At 40.0% G+C, this 25,269-nt stretch overlaps 1 protein-coding gene across 13 annotated transcripts in view; it reads right to left on the bottom strand.

Annotated features, from left to right (window-relative positions):
- Nucleotides 1-25,269, bottom strand: part of LOC128691673 (protein lap4) — an 854,149-nt gene that overhangs the window by 719,301 nt on the left and 109,579 nt on the right. For all 13 annotated transcript variants that reach the window (XM_070088850.1, XM_070088860.1, XM_070088857.1 and 10 more), the window contains exons 6-7: nt 22,733-22,844; nt 17,970-18,066 (exon numbers count right to left, since the gene is read on the bottom strand). In XM_070088850.1, coding sequence (XP_069944951.1) covers nt 17,970-18,066; nt 22,733-22,844 — 209 coding nt within the window. The remainder of the gene's footprint in view (nt 1-17,969; nt 18,067-22,732; nt 22,845-25,269) is intronic.

The raw sequence follows: 25,269 nt of genomic DNA, 5'->3' as shown, positions 1-25,269 counted from the left end.
GTGCTCCCACAAGGTACTACGTAGTCCCAGATTTTTTTAATACTGCGCACACCAAGGGCTAAGACCCATTCTATACTGACCAAACATCTTAGGCCAATCGTGCCAAATTTGGAGGCAGGAAAAATAAAACGTAGATCTATGTTTGGAATGTTAGCAGTAACAACGCAGATCTATGTTTGGACAGTTTAGGGGTTAAAAAAAAAAAAGCTAATTTTTTTTGTCATGGGAATGAAAGAGTAAAAATCCATTCAGTACACAGACATGAAGGCAATAAGTTGAAGGTGAGTGACCCCATGGAAGCAACATTCTGTGCTGCCACATGCTGCATATTAAAATATTAAATTTTTTCACTGCCACAAATCTAACATGGCCTATTATGTCAGTCTCATACTCAATATCTTTTTGGTTAAGCTTTATTATATGTCAAAGCAATCACACTAAAAGTGCCATAAGTATAGTTATTTTTACACATCGTTTCACATAAACATATACACACTCATTCACTGGCTTAGTTTTTTTTTTTACTGTTCTCACTTTTTTTATTAACACATTGGCCACTTCCCACCAAGGCAGGGTGACCCAAAAAGAAAGAAAAACCCAAAAAGAAAGAAAAAACTTTCTTTATCATTCAACACTTTCACCATCACTCATACATAATTGCTGTCTTTGTAGAGGCACTCAGATACGAACGACAGTTAAGACGTCCCTCCAAACTGCCAATATCCTAAACCCCTCCTTTAAAGTGCAGGCATTGTACCTCCAATTTCCAGGACTCAAGTCCAGCTAACTGGTTTCCCTAAATCCCTTCACAAAATATTATCCTGCTCACACTCCAACAGCTCATCAGGGCCAAAAAATCATACATCTCCATTCACTCCTAACACGCTCATGCACACTTGCTGGAAGCCCAAGCCCCTCACCCACAAAACCACCTTTACTCCTTTCTTCCAACCTTTTCGGGGACAACCCTTCCCCCGCCTTCCTTCCCCAATAGATTGATATGCTCTCCAAGTCATTCTATTTTATTCCGTTCTCTCTAAATGACCAAACCACCTCAACAGCCCCTCTTCAGCCCTCTTGACTAATACTTTCAATAACTCCACACCTCCTAATTTCCCCACTCCGAATTCTCTGCATAATATTTACACCACACATTACCCTTTGACAGGACATCTCTACTGCCTCCAGCTGCCTCCTGGCTGCAGCATTTACAACCCAAGCTTCACACCCATATAAGAGTGTTGGTACTACTATACTTTCATACATTTCCTTCTTTGCCTCCATGGATAACGAAAACTAAATTATGATTACAAATATACGAGAATACGAGGGGTTTGGGATATTAGCAGTTTGGAGGGATATGTTGTGTATCTTTATACGTATATGCTTCTAAACTGTTGTATTCTGAGCACCTCTGCAAAAACAGTGATAATGTGTGAGTGTGGTGAAAGTGTTGAATGATGAAGTATTTTCTTTTTGGGGATTTTCTTTCTTTTTTGGGTCACCCTACCTCGGTGGGAGACGGCCGACTTGTTGAAAAAAAAAAAAAAAAAAAAAAATACATAGTTATTAAAATATTGGAGGTATTTAGTAATTCAATAAAAAATACAGATAAATTAAGGGACGGAAGCTGATGATGCTAAGAGATCCTGGTTGCATCATTTACATGTGCTACTGAGGCAGCATTTCCCTATGATGCACCTCATAGACCTGCCTGGTCATAGATTTTTTTTCCCCCCTGTGTAAGGAAGTGGCAGTTGATCTAAATAGTTAAACCTAAAAAATTATGAAGCCAAAAAAAATTATGCATAATAGTATGTTAAACACAGGTTGGTCCCCTGCATAACAGTACATCATACATAATTTAAGGGTTAAAATAGCCTTCAACATATGCCACTTTTATATGTTGTTGCTTCACTATCTACCTTAATTAGTTTTTGACACTACATATTTATATGTCACTGCTGTTGCTACTGTATATACATTAAATAGCTTTGGTATACTTACAACATCTATGTATGTTACAGTATTACTTTTTCCTTCATCAATTTTTGTGACAGTGCCCTAGGAAATCAATAAAGTAATACAGTAAATTACAATTAAATAAATATTTCATAACCAGGATGGCATGGGTTTTCATTACCATTATTACATATATTTTTTTTTTTTTCAACAAGTCGGCCGTCTCCCACCGAGGCAGGGTGACCCAAAAAAGAAAGAAAATCCCCAAAAAGAAAATACTTTCATCATCATTCAACACTTTCACCACACTCACACATTATCACTGCTTTTGCAGAGGTGCTCAGAATACAACAGCTTAGAAACATATACGTATAAAGATACACAACATATCATGTGTGTCACTCAGCAATGCAAGACTCAAAGTAAATGGTATAAAATACCAACACAATGGAAAAATAAACACATAAGCAGTATAATGTGATCCTTTATTGACAATATTTTGACCACACAGTGGGATTTATCAAGTCACAAACAGATTTACCAGGGTGAAAGGAATGTGAGTATTTACAGGATGAAGTCAGGTAGAGAATGCTTGGTAGGTTGGATCTGAATTTGCATGTAATAATCTTCCAAGCAGGAAAAGCCTACAATTACGCCACGTTTGGTTTTGATGTCATGGTGAGAGTAGAAGTGGAGAAGATCATGTTGGTTGGTAGGTTTGCGATAGACTTTAACCCCTTGACTGTTTTGGTCGTATATATACGTCTTACGAGATACCGTGTTTGACGTATCTATACGCATAAATTCTAGCGGCTTCAAATCAAGCGGGAGAGGGCTGGTAGGCCTACATGAGAGAGAATGGGTCTGAGTGGTGGGTGTGCACCCTGTGAAAAAAATCTTGGTAGTCCATTTTCACCATGCCTCGCAGTAAGAAGTTCCTCACTCCTCGGCGGATTGGAAGTCTTTTGTTCCCAAGTGATAGCTCTAACAGCGATGTAAGTGTCAGCAAAAGTGAATTCCCTGGTTTTCAAGCAGGTGTGACTGAAAACAGTGCCCAGGGTAACGTAATTAGTGATGAAAACCCAGATGACCCGCAACCATCCACCTCTGGTGCTGGGCCGGCTCGTTCATGTTCACCTGTACCAGGACGAAAGAGGAAACTATCTGCCCATGTATGAGACTCAGATGTGAGCAGTGATAGTGATTTCAAAGCTATTGAAAGCAGTTCTAGTTGCGACAGTGAGGGTGAATATTCCCCAGTGAAGCGGCAGTATATACGACATCGCTTGCGGTCTGGTAGTGTGCCATATGCTGTTCCAAGAGGAAGGAGTAAATCTCGGAGCACATCTCGTGGCCCTACACCACGACCTGATAGTGAAGATGACGATATTGTTACAATGGGTATGAATGATGTGAGTGAGGCAGCAGGCGGTGGTGGTGATAGTGATGGTGGCACGAGTCATGTGCACCAGAAGTGGGCCACGCTACTACTGATGCTGCTGACTCTGCACAACTACAACCAGCCTCACCCAACCCCACACTCCTACAACCTGCACAACCACAACCACGTTTCAATATCCAGAACCCACCAGCTGACCGCATCTGGGACTGGCAGCAAGGTGACGAGTTTGTTCCCAGTCCCCATGACTTTGATAAAACACAAAGTGGAATATGGCCATCATATACGCTTGGGAACAATGCCACTGAACTGGAATGCTTTCAGTTGTTATTCAACGAACCCTTGATGGACATTATTGTCAGGGAAAGCAATACATACTTTGAGTACACCATGGCAAACAGAACTCTTTCACCAAGATTATGCCTACACCAGTGGAAGGACACAACTGTGGCAGAGATGTATCTGTTCTTTGCCACAATAATGCTTATGCCACATGTGTATAAGCACAGTGTCAACATATACTGGTCAAAAGACTGCCTGATTTCAACCCCAGCTTTCACTGACATTATACCAGTGAATAGATTTGTGTTACTGTTACATATGCTACACTTTTCAGACAAAACGAGGCCTGACAGAAACGACAGGTTATATAAGATCAGAAATGTGTTTATGTACCTGAAACAAAAGTGCTGCATGTATTTTTATCCCTTCAGGAAGCTTGTTATTGATGAGTCTTTGATTTTGTTCAAAGGAAGACTCTCATTCAAGCAGTATATACCAAGCAAGAGGAAACGCTTTGGTATAAAGTTATTTGTTCTGTGTGATTGCAAAACTGGTCTGGTTTTGGATATAATTGTGTACACTGGCAGTAAAACATTGCAAGATACCAGGAAGTTACTGGGTATCTCTGGTGAGGTGGTTAGAACAATGATAGAACCATATCTTGGTAAAGGGCATATTTTATATACTGACAACTGGTACACAAGTGATTTCTTAAGAACATAAGAACATAAGAAAGAAGGAACACTGCAATAGGCCTACTGAATATGACAGATGTGAACATGACAGATGTGTGTGGCACAGTGCGTGGAAACTGTAAACACATGCCTAGGTTCGACGCTGGTAGTTGTAGAGGTGAGATGCAGGTGTTTGCTGCCAATGACATCATGGCATTTCGGTGGCATGACAAACGTGATGTCAGTGTTGACATCAGTTCACCAATACGAAATGGTAGACAGTGGCAAGCAGAATAGAGAGACCAATGAACCCATTGTAAAACCTGCAGCTGTGATGGATTACAACCTTAATATGTGCTTAGTGGAAAATGTGACATGCAGATTGGGTTTGCTGTCTGTCTTCGCAAGAGTTATAAGTGGTACATGAAACTCTTTTTCCATCTTGACATTTCCATGCTGAATGCTTATAATATGTATAAGTTGAAGACCAACAACAAACCCATATACGGTGAATTTTGTTTGTCAGTCATCAGACAAATAATATTCAAGTACCAAGGAACAACACTTGCAATAGACCAGTGCCCACGAAATTATCAAAACATGTCCTCTCGTCTGAGGCCTGGTGATCACTACCCCATACCACTGCCTGCTACTGCTCTCAAGCAAAAATGCTCAGAAGAGGTATTTTGTCTGTGGACATACCACAAAACGCCCACAAAAACGAAGAGACACTCGTTTTATGTGTGCGAAGTGTAAAACACCATTGTGCTTATACCCATGTTTCAAAGAATACACAAGCTGCAGCAGTTCTAGAAAAGTGTCCAGTGATTATACATATGTGATTATACATATTATACATATGATATGATACATGTTATACATATGATACATATTATAAATATGATTATACATATGCAACCACCCAGGGAGGTACTACTGTCCTGCCAAGTGAGTGTAAAACCAAAGCCTGTAATTGTTTTACATGATGGTAGGATTGCTGGTGTCTTTTGTCTGTCTCATAAATATGCAAGATTACAGGTACGTCTTGCTACTTCTACTTACACTTAGGTCACACTACACATACATGTACACGTTTATTTATACACACTCATCTGAGTTTTCTTTGATTTTATCTTAATAGTTCTTGGTCTTATTACTTTTCCTTTTATATCCATGGGGAAGTGGAATAAGAATCTTTCCTCCGTAAGCCATGCATGTTGTAAAAGTCAACTAAAATGCCGGGAACAATGGGCTAGTAACCCCTTTTCCTGTAAAGATTACTAAAAAGAATAAGAAGAAGAAAATTGTCAAAGTGGGAAGTCTGAATGTGCGTGGATGTTGTGCAAATGATAAGAAAGAGATGATTGTGGATGTTATGAATGAGAAGAAACTGGATGTCCTGGCTTTAAATGAAACAAAGCTGAACGGGGTGGGAGAGTTTCAATGGAGAGGAATAAATGGGATTAGGTCAGGGGTTTCAAATAGAGTTAGAGCTAAAGAAGGAGTAGCAATAATGTTGAAGGATAAGCTATGGCAGCAAAAGCGGGACTAAAATGTATAAATTCAAGGATTATGTGGAGTAAAATAAAGATTGGATGTGAAAAGTGGGTTATAGTAAGCGTGTATGCACCTGGAGAAGAGAGAAGTGTAGAGGAGAGAGAGAGATTCTGGGAAATGTTGAGTGAATGCGTGGGGAGTTTTGAATCAAGTGTGAGAGTAAAGGTGGTTGGGGATTTCAATGCTAAAGTGGGTAAAAATGTTATGGAGGGAGTAGTAGGTAAATTTGGGGTGCCAGGGGTAAATGTAAATAGGGAGCCTTTAATTGAGCTATGTGTAGAAAGAAATTTGGTAATAAGTAATACATATTTTATGAAAAAGAGGATAAATAAATATACAAGGTATGATGTAGCACGTAATGAAAGTAGTTTGTTAGATTATGTATTGGTGGATAAAAGGTTGATGGGTAGGCTCCAGGATGTACATGTTTATAGAGGGGCAACTGATATATCGGATCATTATTTAGTTGTAGATACAGTTAGAGTAAGAGGTAGATGGGAAAAGAGGAAGGTGGCAACAACAAGTAAGAGGGAGGTGAAAGTGTATAAACTAAGGGAGGAGGAAGTTCGGGCGAGATATAAGCGACTATTGGCAGAAAGGAGGGCTAGTGCAAAGATGAGTAGTGGGGGGGTTGAAGAGGGTTGGAATAGTTTTAAAAATGCAGTATTAGAATGTGGGGCAGAAGTTTGTGGTTATAGGAGGGTGGGGGCAGGAGGAAAGAGGAGTCATTGGTGCAATGATGAAGTAAAGGGTGTGATAAAAGAGAAAAAGGTAGCTTATGAGAGGTTTTTACAAAGCAGAAGTGTTAAAAGAAGAGCAGAGTATATGGAGAGTAAAAGAAAGGTGAAGAGAGTGGTGAGAGAGTGCAAAAGGAGAACAGATGAAAGAGTGGGAGAGGCACTGTCAAGAAATTTTAATAAAAAAAAAAAAAAAAAAATATTGGAGTGAGTTAAACAAGTTAAGAAAGCCTAGGGAAAGTATGGATTTGTCAGTTAAAAACAGAGTAGGGGAGTTAGTAGATGGGGAGAGGGAGGTATTAGGTAGATGGCGAGAATATTTTGAGGAACCTTTAAATGTTGAGGAAGAAAGGGAGGCGGTAATTTCATGCACTGGCCAGGGAGGTATACCATCTTTTAGGAGTGAAGAAGAGCAGAATGTAAGTGTGGTGGAGGTACGTGAGGCATTACGTAGAATGAAAGGGGGTAAAGCAGCTGGAACTGATGGGATCATGATAGAAATGTTAAAAGTAGGGGGGATATAGTGTTGGAGTGGTTGGTACTTTTGTTTAATAAATGTATGAAAGAGGGGAAGGTACCTAGGGATTGGCAGAGAGCATGTATAGTCCATTTATATAAAGGGAAAGGGGACAAAAGAGATTGTAAAAATTATAGAGGAATAAGTTTACTGAGTATACCAGGAAAAGTATAAGGTAGGGTTATAATTGAAAGAATTACAGGTAAGACAGAATGTAGAATTGCGGATGAGCAAGGAGGCTTCAGAGTGGGTAGGGGATGTGTAGATCAAGGGTTTACATTGAAGCATATATATGAACAGTATTTAGATAAAGGTAGGGAAGTTTTTATTGCATTTATGGATTTAGAAAAGGCATATGATAGAGTGGATAGAGGAGCAATGTGGCAGATGTTGCAAGTATATGGAATAGGTGGTAAGTTACTAAATGCTGTAAAGAGCTTTTATGAGGATAGTGAGGCTCAGGTTAGGGTGTGTAGAAGAGAGGGAGAATACTTCCCGGTAAAAGTAGGTCTTAGACAGGGATATGTAATGTCACCATGGTTGTTTAATATATTTATAGATGGGGTTGTAAAAGAAGTAAATGCTAGGGTATTCGGGAGAGGGGTGGGATTAAATTATGGGGAATCAAATTCAAAATGGGAATTGACACAGTTACCTTTGGCTGATGATACTGTGCTTATGGGAGATTCTAAAGAAAAATTGCAAAGATTAGTGGATGAGTTTGAGAATGTGTGTAAAGGTAGAAAGTTGAAAGTGAACATAGAAAAGAGTAAGGTGATGAGGGTATCAAATGATTTAGATAAAGAAAAATTGGATATCAAATTGGGGAGGAGGAGTATGGAAGAAGTGAATGTTTTCAGATACTTGGGAGTTGACGTGTCGGCGGATGGATTTATGAAGGATGAGGTTAATCATAGAATTGATGAGGGAAAAAAGGTGAGTGGTGCGTTGAGGTATATGTGGAGTCAAAAAACGTTATCTATGGAGGCAAAGAAGGGAATGTATGAAAGTATAGTAGTACCAACACTCTTATATGGATGTGAAGCTTGGGTGGTAAATGCAGCAGCGAGGAGACGGTTGGAGGCAGTGGAGATGTCCTGTCTAAGGGCAATGTGTGGTGTAAATATTATGCAGAAAATTCGGAGTGTGGAAATTAGGAGAAGGTGTGGAGTTAATAAAAGCATTAGTCAGAGGGCAGAAGAGGGGTTGTTGAGGTGGTTTGGTCATTTAGAGAGAATGGATCAAAGTAGAATGACATGGAAAGCATATAAATCTATAGGGGAAGGAAAGAGGGGTAGGGGTCGTCCTCAAAAGGGTTGGAAAGAGGGGGTAAAATAGGTTTTGTGGGTGAGGGGCTTGGACTTCCAGCAAGCGTGCATGAGCGTGTTAGATAGGAGTGAATGGAGACGAATGATACTTGGGACCTGACGATCTGTTGAAGTGTGAGCAGGGTAATATTTAGTGAAGGGATTCAGGGAAACCGGTTATTTTCATATAGTCGGACATGAGTCCTGGAAATGGGAAGTACAATGCCTGCACTTTAAAGGAGGGGTTTGGGATATTGGCAGTTTGGAGGGATATGTTTTATATCTTTATACGTATATGCTTCTAAACTGTTGTATTCTGAGCACCTCTGCAAAAGCAGTGATAATGTGTGAGTGTGGTGAAAGTGTTGAATGATGATGAAATATTTTCTTTTTGGGGATTTTCTTTCTTTTTTTGGGTCACCCTGCCTTTTTCTGGAAAATAAGTGACCATGGGCCCCAAGAAAGCTTCTAGTGCCAACCCTACAGCAATAAGGGTGAGAATTCCAATAGAGATGAAGAAAGAGATCATTGATAAGTATGAAAGTGGAGTGCGTATCGCCGACCTGGCCAGGTTGTACAAGAAACCCCAATCAACCATCGCTACTATTGGTGGTACAGCTGCTGCTGCTGCACTGTCAGCTGCTGCTGCTGCACTGTCAGCTGCTGCTGCTGCTGCTGTAGCATCGTCTGCTGCTGCTGTAGCACTGTCAGCTGCTGCTGCTGCTGTAGCATCGTCTGCTGCTGCTGTAGCATCGTCTGCTGCTGCTGCTGTAGCATCGTCTGCTGCTGCTGTAGCACTGTTGTTGGTGTGGCTTATTGAGAATATACCAAGAAACAATTAACCCCAGAGGATTTGCCACCCAGGATAACCCAAAAAAGTCAGTGTCATCGAAGACTGTCTAACTTATTTCCATTGGGGTCCTTAATCTTGTCTCCCAGGATGCAACCCACACCAGTCGACTAACACCCAGGTGAACAGGGAAAAATGCTTGGAACTAGTGCTCATATTGGTGAATTTAAAGCCAGCAAAGGTTGGTTTGAGAGATTTAAGAATCGTAGTGACATACACAGTGTGATAAGGCATGTTCTGGAAGAAAATACCAAACAGGACCTACAGTACTCAGGAGGAAAAGGCACTCCCAGGACACAGTGTCTCATCAGTCATTGCTGCATCTTCAATAAAGGTAAGTGTCATTTATTCTTCATTTAGTAGACTAGTACATGCACAATATATACTGTGCATGTACTACTCTACTATTGTGCATGTATCCTTCTCTTTGTGTGTAGGAAAATGTATATTTCACGTGGTAAAATTTTTTTTTTCATACTTTCGGGTGTCTTGCACGGATTAATTTGATTTCCATTATTTCTTATGGGGAAAATTCATTTGCATACCGATTATTTCGCATACCAATGACCCCTCTTGCCCGGATTAAAATTGGTATGCGGGGGTCCACCCTACTCCTTGAATTCCTGCACATATATTTCAGCTGCTTTTTGGTCCGAGCTGGCAGCCTCACCATGCCTTATCACACAATGTATGCCACTACGATTCTTAAATCTCTCAAACCAACCTTTGCTGGCCTTAAATTCACTCACATTACCACTAGTTGCAGGCATTTTTCTAATTAAATCATCATGCAACTTCCTAGCCTTTTCACACATGATCACTTGAGAGATGCTATCTCCTGCTATCTGTTTTTCGTTTATCTACACCAATAACAGTCTCTCAACATCTTTTATCACTTGTGATCTCAGTTTCGAAAACATAGTTGCACCTTTGGCAAGAACAGCTTCCTTGATTGCCGTTTTCTTGGCCACAATAGTAGCGATGGTTGATTGGGGTTTTGTGTACAACCTGGCCAGCTCGGAGACACGCACTCCACTTTCATACTTAGCAATGATCTTTCTTCATGTCCATAGTAATTCCCACCCTTTTTGTTGTAGGGTTGGGGCCCATGGTGACTTATTTTGCAGGTGCAATCACTAAAAACGCTGTGATAATGTGAAATGTTCCAATTGTATGTTTGGATGGGACTGCAGTGGCTGGCTGGCTTGTAGACACTGGCCACAAGTGGACGCATCTCGAACGGAACGAATCGTGTTGGTCTAGTTTTTTAGCGCTAGTTGAGGCAAAATTTTTGCATTAAAATGTATCGCTAGTCGGATTTAACGTTAGACGATGCCATCGTTGGTCGAGGGTCCACTGTAATTGTGTTACATTCAACGAGTGTATATATGAACATTGCACCATACTCTGGTCTCACAGGCCACAAAAGTTAAGTGAAAAAATAAAATAGTGAAAAAAAAAAAACAAGAAACCGTCGAATAAAAGTAAACCAGAGTTTACCGGGTGAGCATCAGTCGCCGCTGTTGCCATACACCGCTCGTTTTCTGCAAACTTCATGCCTCTATATCTCGGTAAGTACTGATGGGAATTTTTTTTTTTTTGGACTAAAACAATCAGAAAAATAATCTTAACATTTTCATAAGAAAAAAAAATTTTTTTTTTTTTTCAAATATTTTGCAACACCAGAAAACACTTCAGGATTGGGCCTTTCGACAGTCAAAGGGTTAAAACGAAGTTCTTGGTCAGCTTTGCAGAGAACATCATCAAGGAAAGAAGGAGTGTTGCCGACTCCAAATCTGCAGCAATGAGCTCCTTGAGGAATGCTCACTGATTGAATAGGTATTTTCTAAACTTCAATATCTTCGGCACTTCATTGAAGACTGCAGACACTGGGCATATAACATCTTTAACACACCCAGAGAAGACACTGCCGAGAGGAGAAACATAGTCCTCCCCACGAACTCCATTGCCAAACACGTTTCCAACATCTTTTCCAATACCTCATTCCAAGTATCTACCTCCACTTCCACCACCACCAAGGACATCATTAGTAATAGACAGAACAAGTTTCAATCCTCTGCAGGGGTATACAGTGGACCCCCGCATACCGTTGGCATCACATAACGTTTAATCCGCATACCGCTCGCTTTTATCGCAAAAATTTTGCCTCGCATACCGCTCAAAAACCCGCTCACCGCTGTTCCTCCGAGACGCGTCCAATGTGCGCCCTTAGCCAGCCTCACATGTGCCGCCGGTGGCATTGTTTACCAGCCAGCCTCCGCGGCAACATCCAAGCATACAATCGGAACATTTCGTATTATTACAGTGTTTTTGGTGATTTTATCTGCAAAATAAGTGACCATGGGCCCCAAGAAAGCTTCTAGTGCCAACCCTACAGCAATAAGGGTGAGAATTACTATAGAGATGAAGAAAAAGATCATTGATAAGTATGAAAGTGGAGTGCGCGTCTCCGAGCTGGCCAGGTTGTACAATAAACCCCAATCAACCATCGCTACTATTGGTGGTACAGCTGCTGCTGCTGCTGCTGTACCACCGTCAGCTGCTGCTGCACTGTCAGCTGCTGCTGCTGCTGTAGCACTGTCAGCTGCTGCTGCTGCTGTACCACCGTCAGCTGCTGCTGCTGCTGCTGCTGTAGTACCGTCTGCTGCTGCTGTAGCATCGTCTGCTGCTGCTGTAGCATCGTCTGCTGCTGCTGTAGCACTGTCAGCTGCTGCTGCTGTTGTACCACCGTCAGCTGCTGCTGCTGCTGCTGTAGTACCGTCTGCTGCTCCTGTAGTACCGTCTGCTGCTGCTGTAGCATCGTCTGCTGCTGCTGTAGCACTGTCAGCTGCTGCTGCTGTTGTACCACCGTCAGCTGCTGCTGCTGCTGTAGTACCGTCTGCTGCTGCTGTAGTACCGTCTGCTGCTGCTGTAGCATCGTCTGCTGCTGCTGTATCACTGTCAGCTGCTGCTGCTGCTGCTGTAGCACCGTTGTTGGTGTGGCTTATTGAGAATACCAAGAAACAATTAACCCCAGAGGATTTGCCACCCAGGATAACCCAAAAAAGTCATTGTCATCGAAGACTAACTTATTTCCATTGGGGTCCTTAATCTTGTCTCCCAGGATGCAACCCACACCAGTCCACTAACACCCAGGTGAACAGGGAAAAATGCCTGGAACTAGTGCTCATATTGGTGAATTTAAAGCCAGCAAAGGTTGGTTTGAGAGATTTAAGAATCGTAGTGGCATACACAGTGTGATAAGGCCTGTTCTGGAAGAAAATGCCAAACAGGACCTACAGTACTCAGGAGGAAAAGGCACTCCCAGGACACAGTGTCTCATCAGTCATTGCTGCATCTTCAATAAAGGTAAGTGTCATTTATTCTTCATTTAGCAGAGTAGTACATGCACAATATATACAGTGGACCCTCAACCAGTGATGGCATCGATTAACAATAAATCTGACTAGCGATTCATTTAAACGCAAAAATTTTGCCTCGACTAGCACTTAAAAACCCGACCAGCGCTTTTCGTTCCGCGCGGTCGCTTCCAAACATACAACTGGAACATTTCATATTATCACAGCCTTTTTAGTGATTGCACCTGCAAAATAAGTCACCATGGGCCCCAAGAAAGCTTCTAGTGCCAACCCTACAGCAAAAAGGGTGAGAATTACTATGGAGATGAAGAAAGAGATCATTGATAAATATGAATGTGGAGTGCGTATCTCTGAGCTGGTCAGGTTGTATGATAAACCCCAATCAACCATCGCTACTATTGTGGCCAAGAAAACGGCAATCAAGGAAGCTGTTCTTGCCAAAGGTGCAACTATGTTTTCGAAACTGAGATCGCAAGTGATAGGAGATGTTGAGAGACTTTTATTGGTGTGGATAAACGAGAAACAGATAGCAGGAGATAGCATCTCTCAAGCGATCATATGTGAAAAGGCTAGGAAGTTGCACGACGATTTAATTAAAAAAATGCCAGCAACTAGTGATGTGAGTGAATTTAAGGCCAGCAAAGGTTGGTTTGAGAGATTTAAGAAGCGTAGTGGCATTCATAGTGTGATAAGGCATGGTGAGGCTGCCAGTTCGGACCAAAAAGTGGCTGAAAAATATGTGCAAGACTTCAAGGAGTACATAGACAGTGAAGGACTGAAACCTGAACAAGTGTTTAATTGTGACGAAACAGGCCTGTTTTGGAAGAAAATGCCAAGCAGGCCGTACATTACTCAGGAGGAAAAGGCACTTCCAGGACATAAGCCTATGAAAAACAGGCTTACTTTGTTGATGTGTGCCAATGCTAGTGGTGATTGCAAAGTGAAGCCTTTATTGGTGTATCACTCTGAAACCCCCAGAGTGTTCAGGAAAAACAATGTCCTCAAGGCTAATTTGTGTGTGCTGTGGAGGGCAAACAGTAAGGCATGGGTCATTAGGGACTTTTTCTATGACTGGTTACACCATGCATTTGCCCCCGATGTGAAAAATTACCTAATTGAAAAGAAATTAGACCTTAAGTGCCTCCTGGTATTAGACAATGCCCCTGGTCATCCTACAGATGTGGCAGAGCGACTTTCTAGGGACATGAGCTTCATTAAGGTGAAGTTTTTGCCTCCTAATACCACTCCTCTCCTGCAGCCCATGGACCAGCAGGTTATTTCCAACTTCAAGAAACTGTACACAAAAGCTATGTTTGAAAGGTGCTTTGTAGTGACCTCAGAAACTCAACTGACTCTAAGAGAGCTTTGGAAAGATCATTTTACCATCCTCAATTGTGTAAACATTATAGGTAAGGCTTGGGAGGAAGTGACTAAGAGGACATTGAACTCTGCTTGGAAAAAACTGTGGCCAGAATGTGTAGACAAAAGGGATTTGGAAGAGTTTGAGGCTAACCCTGAGAATCCTATGCCAGTTGAGGAATCCATTGTGGCATTGGGGAAGTCCTTGGGGTTGGAGGTCAGTGGGGAGGATGTGGAAGAGTTGGTGGTGGAGGACAGTGAAGAACTAACCACTGATGAGCTGCTAGATCATCTTGAACAGCAAGAGGGCAGACCTGAGGAAACTGCTTCGGAGGAGGGGAGAGAGAAATTGAAGAAGTTGCCTACTTCTAAGATTAAGGAAGTCTGTGCAATGTGGCTTAAAGTGCAAAGCTTTATGGATGATAATCACCCTAACACAGCTACTGCAAGCCGTGTTGGCACCCTGTACACTGACAATGTTGTGAACCACTTTAGGAAAGTCATAAAGGAACGAGAGGTACAGGCCTCTATGGACAGATATGTTGTGCGACAGAAGTCCAGTGACTCTCAAGCTGGTCCTAGTGGCATTAAAAGAACAAGGGAAGTAACCCCAGAAAAAGACTTGCTGCCTCAAGTGCTAATGGAAGGGGATTCCCCTTCTAAACAGTAAGAAGATAACGCTCTCCCCTCCTCCCATCCCATCAATCATCACCAGATCTTCAATAAAGGTAAGTGTCATGTAACTGTGCATGTAATCTTCAGTTTGTGTGTATTAAAATTAATATTTCATGTGGTAAAATTTTTTTTTTTTCAATACTTTTGGGTGTCTTGCACGGATTAATTTGATTTCCATTATTTCTTATGGGGAAAATTAACTTGACTAACGATTATTTTGACTAACGATGAGCTCTCAGGAACGGATTAATATCGCTGGTTGAGGGTCCACTGTACTGTGCATGTACTACTCTACTATTGTGCATGTATCCTTCTCTTTGTGTGTAGGAAAATGTATATTTCATGTGGTAAAAAAATTTTTTCATACTTTTGGGTGTCTTGCACGGATTAATTTGATTTCCATTATTTCTTATGGGGAAAATTCATTCGCATACCGATCATTTCGCATAACAATGAGCCCTCTTGCACGGATTAAAATCGCTATGCGGGGGTCCACTGCATATAATTCCTTGTAATGACTGCAGCAAATTATATGTGGGTAAAACATCCAGAGACCTTCAAACATGTATTTCAGAACACCAGAATGCAGGCAGATCGGACGATTTAAGGAATGCCTGAGTTCAACGCCAAAATTCACACAACCATTTAATCAACTACAGAAACACAAGACTTATCATCAGAGAAGAAAACACTCAATACCACAGAATCCTTGAATCATCACTTATCTGTATATCCAACAATTTCAACCAAAACAATGGTTTCCATAACACAGCTGAACTCCTTGCCAAGAAACTTCATCGTTATCCCACATAAGAATGGAGGAACACTACAGCAGAAGGCCTACTCATATATCTGTCCAATCTCTTTTTAAAGTTACCCAAGGTCTTAGCCTCTATCACCCTACTCAGAAGATTGTCACATGCAGGTTTGGATCCAACCTACCTAGCATTCTCCACCTGATTCCATCCTATAAATACTCAGGTACCTTTCACCCAGGTAGTACTGTTTGTGACTGATAAAGCCCACTGTGTGGGCAAAATGTTGTCAATAAAGGATCACATTATACTACTTGCGTGTTTTTAATTTTCCAATGCAAGACTCATAAAAGCGTCAAAAGAAAGTATAGTTGACTAAAGAACTAGGCAAATGAGACCAAAATGTTGACTAATGAGATTCTAATCAAAGAGTATGATGCATAAATAAAACCTCACTGCATGTTGCCTTATGGTTACTCCCACTGGAAATACTTCACAAAATCTATATCTGGGCACAGAATTCTGTTGTTTGGCAGAACAGCATAAGTGTTTAATGAAAATGAAAACACAAGTAATGAATGTGCAAGTACAGCAATGGCTATCCTAAAGTTATTATATACAATACAATATTGACTGAACTGAATTCAAACATTGAGATAATACATTCTCTACCGATTCTCCCTGAAAAAGTAAATTTTACATTATGCTAAAGACAAGCGTTCATAGGGCAATATATTACTGGAATAGTCCAGCATACACGAGTGGTAGACACAGGAGATGGCTCTGTTGACAAAATTCCTATCTCTACCTAGTGATAATTATCACTGCTACTGATAATAAACCTTATGGCAAAATAGCAACTGATTACAGAGTTGAAAGCAGAGATTGTAGAACTTAAAAGCTGTATTATGTATGAAAGAGGGAGGCCAAGTGTATTAATTGGGTACGAGAAGTAGCTAACACTCAAAACATTAATACAATCATAACACAACAAAAAAGGCTGCTCAAAGCTATTTTGCAGTCTAGATCCAAACACCATACACTTTATCCCTCTGTACAGACAACTGTACTGAATATACAGACCAATATTACATAACATACTACTATGCACTCTACATCTACAAGAAACTGAATATAAATACTCATGCAGGCCTAAAACTCTTTTCAGAGAGCAGTAATAGCACAGGCACAAGCATGATGGCATAATACAAGAAATAAACACATTTTAAATCCCATATGCACAACTGAATAAGTAGAAACCCCATGCAAAAGATGTATAAGAATTTTCAGCTGATCTGAAGGACCTAAATAACTTTAAAAAATCACAAGAAACACAGCCTGAGCATAATTACAGCCTCTCCTCACTTAGCGACGTACTCATTTACCGACGACTCGGACTTACGATGAGCTCTCTGACCAGTACGCATACCTAAGTAACGTACATCTGAGCTGATTTCTTCTATTCTGTTTATTACAATATACAGTACACTATTATATAAACATTTAAAAATATACTAAAAATGTTATAAATGGTTCAAGGGTGACATTAAAGCAATATCAAAGATGGTTGACATAAATCCACTACCATTATACTAGTATGCTCCTCATTAAGCGACGAATTCGTTTATCAACACGGTATTAGGAATGGAACTCCATCATTAAGTGAGGAGAGGCTGTACTGTATATTATTAGGATCTACGACTGAATTTTTTCCCCTCTAATCATGAAGTCTAAAAAACACCATGCATCTTTTGTAGCTCATGTCTAAAATATTACTGCACTAAGGAAAAAATTTTTTATATCCATATAAAAGTATTGACCCCATAAATATCATACAGTGCCAGGAAAAAGGGGAGGGTTGGAATTAATCAGATCTGATCCCTGAAAGAGGGAAATTTCTACATATTCTCTCTCTTTTAACCTCAACTGCCGTCTCCTGTCAAGGAAGAGTGACCCAAAGAAGAAAACACATTCACTATTATTCTTTCAATTGCTGGCTGTCCAAATGTGAGATGACAAAATAATAAGTTTGTCCTCCAACTGCAACATGCCAACCAGTCCTTCTGAATATGGGCACTGCCCTTCTCACCTCTAGAGTGGATGGAATACATATTATGCAACAAACTACCATACTCTACTGAACATAGCATCACCAGACAAACAAGAAGCCACAATAATGATTTAAAAAAAAAAAAGTGGTGTTCAAAGAATAGCATAGTTTTTCTTCATAAATAATGAAAGAATACTGAAATGGGATGAAAGTAGAGTTAAAAGAACTATAACCACTTATGTTGAAGTAATATGCTAAATTATACACTGACGACAGGTCATCATCTGCTTAGATCTGCTCCTGTAACTACAAATGTGTAATCAAAGAGAATTTATCACAAAATCTACATTAATATTTCTCTAATGAATTATAATAGAAGTGTTTTAAATATAAAGATTAAACCTGAATTACATGAAGTTTCTTCAGGTGCATTAAAAGAAATCAATTATTTCTTCAATAGCCTACCTCAGTTTGGAAATTAAGCATAGGTTGCGCCTGGTTTTCACTAAGCCACACAGCCTTAAGGTTCAGAGCAGTTATGGTCAGCGGCAAATACTGCAACCTATAAATGCCATTAAAAAAGGAACATTAATTATAATTTGACTGTATTATATAATCTGTATTTCATGTAATATAATTTCAAGTAAAAACTTTTATTTAATGCGTCGGTCATTTCCCACCAAAGCAGGGTGACCCAAAAAGAAAGAAAACCTTTAAAATTTTACAGTAAAATATATCATTATATAAATACTGAAGAAATGAATGTTTTAGTGGAAACTGCTGGTCAACACACAATGCAGAAAAAAATGACCTAATTATTTCTTCTGTAAATATAAATTGTTTCCTAAGTAATTTTATACCTGGAAAGCATTAAAATATCAGCAAAGTATGAGTGATGGCTTCAAATTCCTTTCTTATACAACATCTTCATTACAGACATGTTAAAAAATGAGTTTTGCCCATCCTCTTAAGCAGACTTTTCTGAGACTCAAGACTATCCCTAAAGCAATCTTGATGCTACCTGGAGGAGTATACCTGGGGTATACTCCTCCAGGGGGTCAATGCCCCTGCTGCCTGGTTCATGACTGGGAAAGCAGGCATTTTACAAATCACATTCAGTCTACTTCATGGGTACCAATTTTCTGTTAGGGCTTCAAAACAGTTTCACCTTCATGCATTATTATACTGACTGAAGTTAGTGCTATAATTAATTATATTTGTTAATAAATGATAATCTAACTTGACTGAACTTAATCTAAAAATAAATTATGTAAGAAATCAATGATGGCATTTGGTAACACTGCTGCTTGCTATTACTCACTAGCTTATGTGCAGGTTTTGTGTAACTCACCTTATTATCTCACACTTTCTTCTCCAATTCTGTTATTTTCAGCATTTTCTTTAATTCCTTGTATTTTAACTTTCAGATTTAATTTTTTTTTAACAATCTAAAATTAAAGATTTGGTTCTGTCTTACTCTTGTCTATTATAACTTTCCAAATTCTCTTTCTTACTCCTCCTTAACCTTGTATAACAATTTCTGGATAAATTTTCTTTTTAACTTTTCATGGTTCTCCAGCATTTGTCATAAAGCCATTCTTTGTTATTTAGGATTCTGCCCACTTTCTTGAAAAAATTAATAATACCATTTTTAAGTATGTGAATGCCCCTTTGTCCTTCACATTACTATGGTCATCAGGTTCAGTTCCTTCAACCTCTCCTCACTGTCCATTCTTTATGGTACCTTTTTTGAGTTTATTCACATGCTTCATCTAAAATTCATTAATCTTGCATGTGCTGCTGATCTCATGCAGTTTATATATATTTCTGGCAATATGCTTAATGTTATGTACCACACCCAGGTCCTTTTCAATCTGATAGGTGCAGCTTCTCTTTATCCATGCAGTACTCTGTGTCTGGTCTGTCCTCACCTTCTCTAATTCACTTGATCATGCATTTGTTTTTGGCTGAACTGAAGAAGGCCACTGTTTGACTATATCTGTAGTCTGCTCAGGTCTCTCTGGAGTTTATCAGAACACCTAGGTGAGTACAAATAGGAAGCATTTCTGTCTCGTGCTACGAAGACAGAGGATGAAGCCTCCACCATGTCTTGCACTGAATGATCCACGTAGACTTAGCACTTAACATTTTTTTTTTCTTTTTAGTTTATCACTATCCCTCCTGTTCTTATTCTTCTCATTTATTTTATATCATTTGCAGACAAAAAAAAAAAAAGACTATCTTCTCTGGTAAGTTATTCATGATTATTAGGACCAATAGAAGTTCTAGTACAGATTCCAGTAGAATCCTGCTAATTACACTCTACTTTCCGTTATTCAGGTACTCCCCAATTCACTGGAGCACTCTGCCTGTTCCTCTAATTTCTGTAACAGTACTGTATTAAATGCTTTCCTGCAATCGAAGAGAATGCAATTTACCTATGCATGTCTTTCTCATTTACTTGCATTTGTGTGAATATGACTTAGTGCGCTGTTTTTTTATTTTTTTTTTATTATCACACTGGCCGATTCCCACCAGGGCAGGGTGGCCCGAAAAAGAAAAACTTTCACCATCATTCACTCCATCACTGTCTTTCCAGAAGGGTGCTTTACACTACAGTTTTTAAACTGCAACATTAACACCCCTCCTTCAGAGTGCAGGCACTGTACTTCCCATCTCCAGGACTCGAGTCCGGCCTGCCGGTTTCCCTGAACCCCTTCATAAATGTTACTTTGCTCACACTCCAACAGCACGTCAAGTATTAAAAACCATTTGTCTCCATTCACTCCTATCTCCTAACACGCTCACGCAGGCATGCGTGAGCGTGTTTCCTAGGCCGACCACTACCCCGCCTTCCTTCCACTACAGACTGATACACTCTTGAAGTCATTCTGTTTCGCTCCATTCTCTCTACATGTCCGAACCACCTCAACAACCCTTCCTCAGCCCTCTGGACAACAGTTTTGGTAATCCCGCACCTCCTCCTAACTTCCAAACTACGAATTCTCTGCATTATATTCACACCACACATTGCCCTCAGACATGACATCTCCACTGCCTCCAGCCTTCTCCTCGCTGCAACATTCATCACCCATGCTTCACACCCATATAAGAGCGTTGGTAAAACTATACTCTCATACATTCCCCTCTTTGCCTCAAAGGACAAAGTTCTTTGTCTCCAGAGACTCCTAAGTGCACCACTCACCCTTTTCCCCTCATCAATTCTATGATTCACCTCACCTTTCATAGACCCATCCGCTGACACATCCACTCCCAAATATCTGAATACATTCACCTCCTCCATGCTCTCTCCCTCCAATCTGATATCCAATCTTTCATCACCTAATCTTTTTGTTATCCTCATAACCTTACTCTTTCCTGTATTCACTTTTAATTTTCTTCTTTTGCATACCCTACCAAATTCATCCACCAATCTCTGCAACTTCTCTTCAGAATCTCCCAAGAGCACAGTGTCATCAGCAAAGAGCAACTGTGAGAATTCCTACTTTACGTGTGATTCTTTACCTTTTAACTCCACGCCTCTTGCCAAGACCCTCACATTTACTTCTCTTACAACCCCATCTATAAATATATTAAACAACCACGGTGACATCACACATCCTTGTCTAAGGCCTACTTTTACTGGGAAATAATTTCCCTCTTTCCTACATACTCTAACTTGAGCCTCACTATCCTCGTAAAAACTCTTCACTGCTTTCAGTAACCTACCTCCTACACCATACACCTGCAACATCTGCCACATTGCCCCCCTATCCACCCTGTCATACGCCTTTTCCAAATCCATAAATGCCACAAAGACCTCTTTAGCCTTATCTAAATACTGTTCTTATGTGTTTCACTGTAAACACCTGGTCTACACACCCCCTACCTTTCCTAAAGCCTCCTTGTTCATCTGCTATCCTATTCTCTGTCTTACTCTTAATTCTTTCAATAATAACTCTACCATACACTTTACCATGTATACTCAACAAACTTATCCCCCTATAATTTATGCACTCTCTTTTGTCCCCTTTGCCTTTATACAAAGGAACTATGCATACTCTCTGCCAATCCCTAGGTACCTTACCTTCTTCCATACATTTATTAAATAATTGCACCAACCACTCCAAAACTATATCCCCACCTGCTTTTAACATTTCTATCTTTATCCCATCAATCCCGGCTGCCTTACCCCCTTTCATTTTACCTACTGCCTCACGAACTTCCCCCACACTCACAACTGGCTCTTCCTCACTCCTACAAGATGTTATTCCTCCTTGCCCTATACACGAAATCACAGCTTCCCTATCTTCATCAACATTTAACAATTCCTCAAAATATTCCCTCCATCTTCCCAATACCTCTAACTCTCCATTTAATAACTCTCCTCTCCTATTTTTAAATGACAAATCCATTTGTTCTCTAGGCTTCCTTAACTTGTTAATCTCACTCCAAAACTTTTTCTTATTTTCAACAAAATTTGTTGATAACATCTCACCCACTCATTTGCTCTCTTTTTACATTGCTTCACCACTCTCTTAACCTCTCTCTTTTTCTCCATATACTCTTCCCTCCTTGCATCACTTCTACTTTGTAAAAACTTCTCATATGCTAACTTTTTCTCCCTTACTGCTCTCTTTACATCATCATTCCACCAATCGCTCCTCTTCCCTCCCGCACCCACCTTCCTGTAACCACAAACTTCTGCTGAACACTCCAACACTACATTTTTAAACCTACCCCATACCTTTTCGACCCCATTGCCTATGCTCTCATTAGCCCATCTATTCTCCAATAGCTGTTTATATCTTACCCTAACTGCCTCCTCTTTTCGTTTATAAACCTTCACCTCTCTCTTCCCTGATGCTTCTATTCTCCTTGTATCCCATCTACCTTTTACTCTCAGTGTAGCTACAACTAGAAAGTGATCTGATATATCTGTGGCCCTTCTATGAACATGTACATCCTGAAGTCTACTCAACAGTTTTTTATCTATCAATACATAATCCAACAAACTGTCATTTCGCCCTACATCTTATCTTGTATACTTATTTATCCTCTTTTTCTTAAAATATGTATTACCTATAACTAAACCCCTTTCTATACAAAGTTCAGTCAAAGGGCTCCCATTTTCATTTACACCTGGCACCACAAACTTACCTACCACACCCTCTCTAAAAGTTGTTTATAACATTAAAATAAGTGAGAAAAATAGTTGAAAAACTTACCGGTTTCCTGAAACATCAAGGACGTGAAGTTCACAGCAGTTGCCAGTTTCAGGAGGAATGTACTGGAGTCGATTGTCTCGCAGTGATAAAACACCCAAATTTACCAATTTACCTAGTTATAAAAAAATTATATTAATGCCATGTATTATTTTTTACTGAATTGAAAAGAATTTTTCTTGGAGGTTAATTGAAAATTTATCAGTTCCAGTAGACTTAGATTTAACCCTTTGAGGGTCGACAGGCCCTCTCCGAGACACTTTAGTCAACTTGTATAAATAAATATAAATATATATAACATATCCCTCCAAACTGCCAATATCCCAAACCTCTCCTATAAAGTGCAGGCACTGTACTTCCCATTTCCAGTACTCAAGTCTGGTTACATAAAAAAAAAAAAAAGTTTCCCTGAATCCCTTCACTAAATATTACCCTGCTCACACTCCAACAGCTCGTCAGGTCCTAAAAACCATTTGTCTCCAATCACTCCTATCAAACATGCTCATGAATGCTTGCTGGAAGTCCAAGGCCCATTGCCCACAAAACCTCTTTTACCCCCTCCCTCCAACCTTTTCGAGGACGACTCCTACCCTGCCTTCTTTCCCCTACAGATTTATACGCTCTCCATGTCATCCTACTTTGATCCATTCTCTCTAAATGACCAAACCACCAAATGGCCAAATGGCCAATTTCATGAAAATTAAATATTAGACAATTTCAAAATAGGGTCCAGAATGAACAATGCAGACATTCCTGGCTCTAAAATAACATTTTCTTTGTTCATCAGTCAAGTCTCCAGGCCCCTCTGATATTACTCTTGCTTTCTATTTTGAATTTTAATTCAAACAAAAAATAGATTTACTGTTATGCAGACTACAGCAATATTGTAATAATTGTTTAAATAATTTCAAACCGTTCATGACTGCATATTAGAATAGCTACTTGGACATCTATTAGAAAATAACATCATTTGTTTACTTTTGAACATTGGCAAAAAATCAAACATTTCCCTTACTTCAAGCTCCATTTCAAGGTTCTTTTCATAGTAAAACCAATCACCTCTATTTCTATAATATGGTTTTCATTCTATCAAATGAGACCAAGGAAATGAGGATACAACCATAATTTTTTTTTTTTCAACAAGTCGGCCGTCTCCCACTGAGGCAGGGTGACCCAAAAAAGAAAGAAAATCCCCAAAAAGAAAATACTTTCATCATCATTCAACACTTTCACCACACTCACACATTATCACTGCTTTTGCAGAGGTGCTCAGAATGCAACAGTTTAGAAGCATATACGTATAAAGATACACAACATATCCCTCCAAACTGCCAATATCCCAAACTCCTCCTTTAAAGTGCAGGCATTGTACTTCCCATTTCCAGGACTCAAGTCCGACTATATGAAAATAACCGGTTTCCCTGAATCCCTTCACTAAATATTACCCTGCTCACACTCCAACAGATCGTCAGGTCCCAAGTATCATTCGTCTCCATTCACTCCTATCTAACATGCTCATGCACGCTTGCTGGAAGTCCAAGCCCCTCGCCCACAAAACCTCCTTTACCCCCTCTTTCCAACCCTTTCGAGGACGACCCCTACCCCTCCTTCCTTCCCCTATAGATTTATATGCTTTCCATGTCATTCTACTTTGATCCATTCTCTCTAAATGACCAAACCACCTCAACAACCCCTCTTCTGCTCTCTGACTAATACTTTTATTAACTCCACACCTTCTCCTAATTTCCACACTCCGAATTTTGTGCATAATATTTACATCACACATTGCCCTTAGACAGGACATCTCCACTGCCTCCAACCATCTCCTCGCTGTTGCATTTACCACCCAGCTTCACATCCATATAAGAGTGTTGGTACTACTATACTTTCATACATTCCCTTCTTTGCCTCCATAGATAACGTTTTTTGACTCCACATATACCTCAACGCACCACTCACCTTTTTCCCCTCATCAATTCTATGATTAACCTCATCCTTCATAAATCCATCCGCCGACACGTCAACTCCCAAGTATCTGAAAACATTCACTTCTTCCATACTCCTCCTCCCCAATTTGATATCCAATTTTTCTTTATCTAAATCATTTGATACCCTCATCACCTTACTCTTTTCTATGTTCACTTTCAACTTTCTACCTTTACACACATTCTCAAACTCATCCACTAACCTTTGCAATTTTTCTTTAGAATCTCCCATAAGCACAGTATCATCAGCAAAAAGTAACTGTGTCAATTCCCATTTTGAATTTGATTCCCCATAATTTAATCCCACCCCTCTCCCGAACACCCTAGCATTTACTTCTTTTACAACCCCATCTATAAATATATTAAACAACCATGGTGACATTACACATCCCTGTCTAAATACTATACGAAAATACCCAAAGTCATTTTAATCCAAAAATATGGTCGGAGTTTTTTTTTTCTCATTATGCACTGCATGCTGCAGGATTTTTTTTTATACGGTGCACACTGACCACAGACCCATTCTCTCACATGTGGGTCTACCAGCTTTCTCCT

This window comes from Cherax quadricarinatus, chromosome 26 (genome assembly GCF_038502225.1).
Source record: "Cherax quadricarinatus isolate ZL_2023a chromosome 26, ASM3850222v1, whole genome shotgun sequence".
NCBI lineage: Eukaryota > Metazoa > Arthropoda > Malacostraca > Decapoda > Parastacidae > Cherax > Cherax quadricarinatus.
Note: the sequence above shows the minus strand (reverse complement) of the source record. Positions and strands in the feature narration are given on the sequence as shown.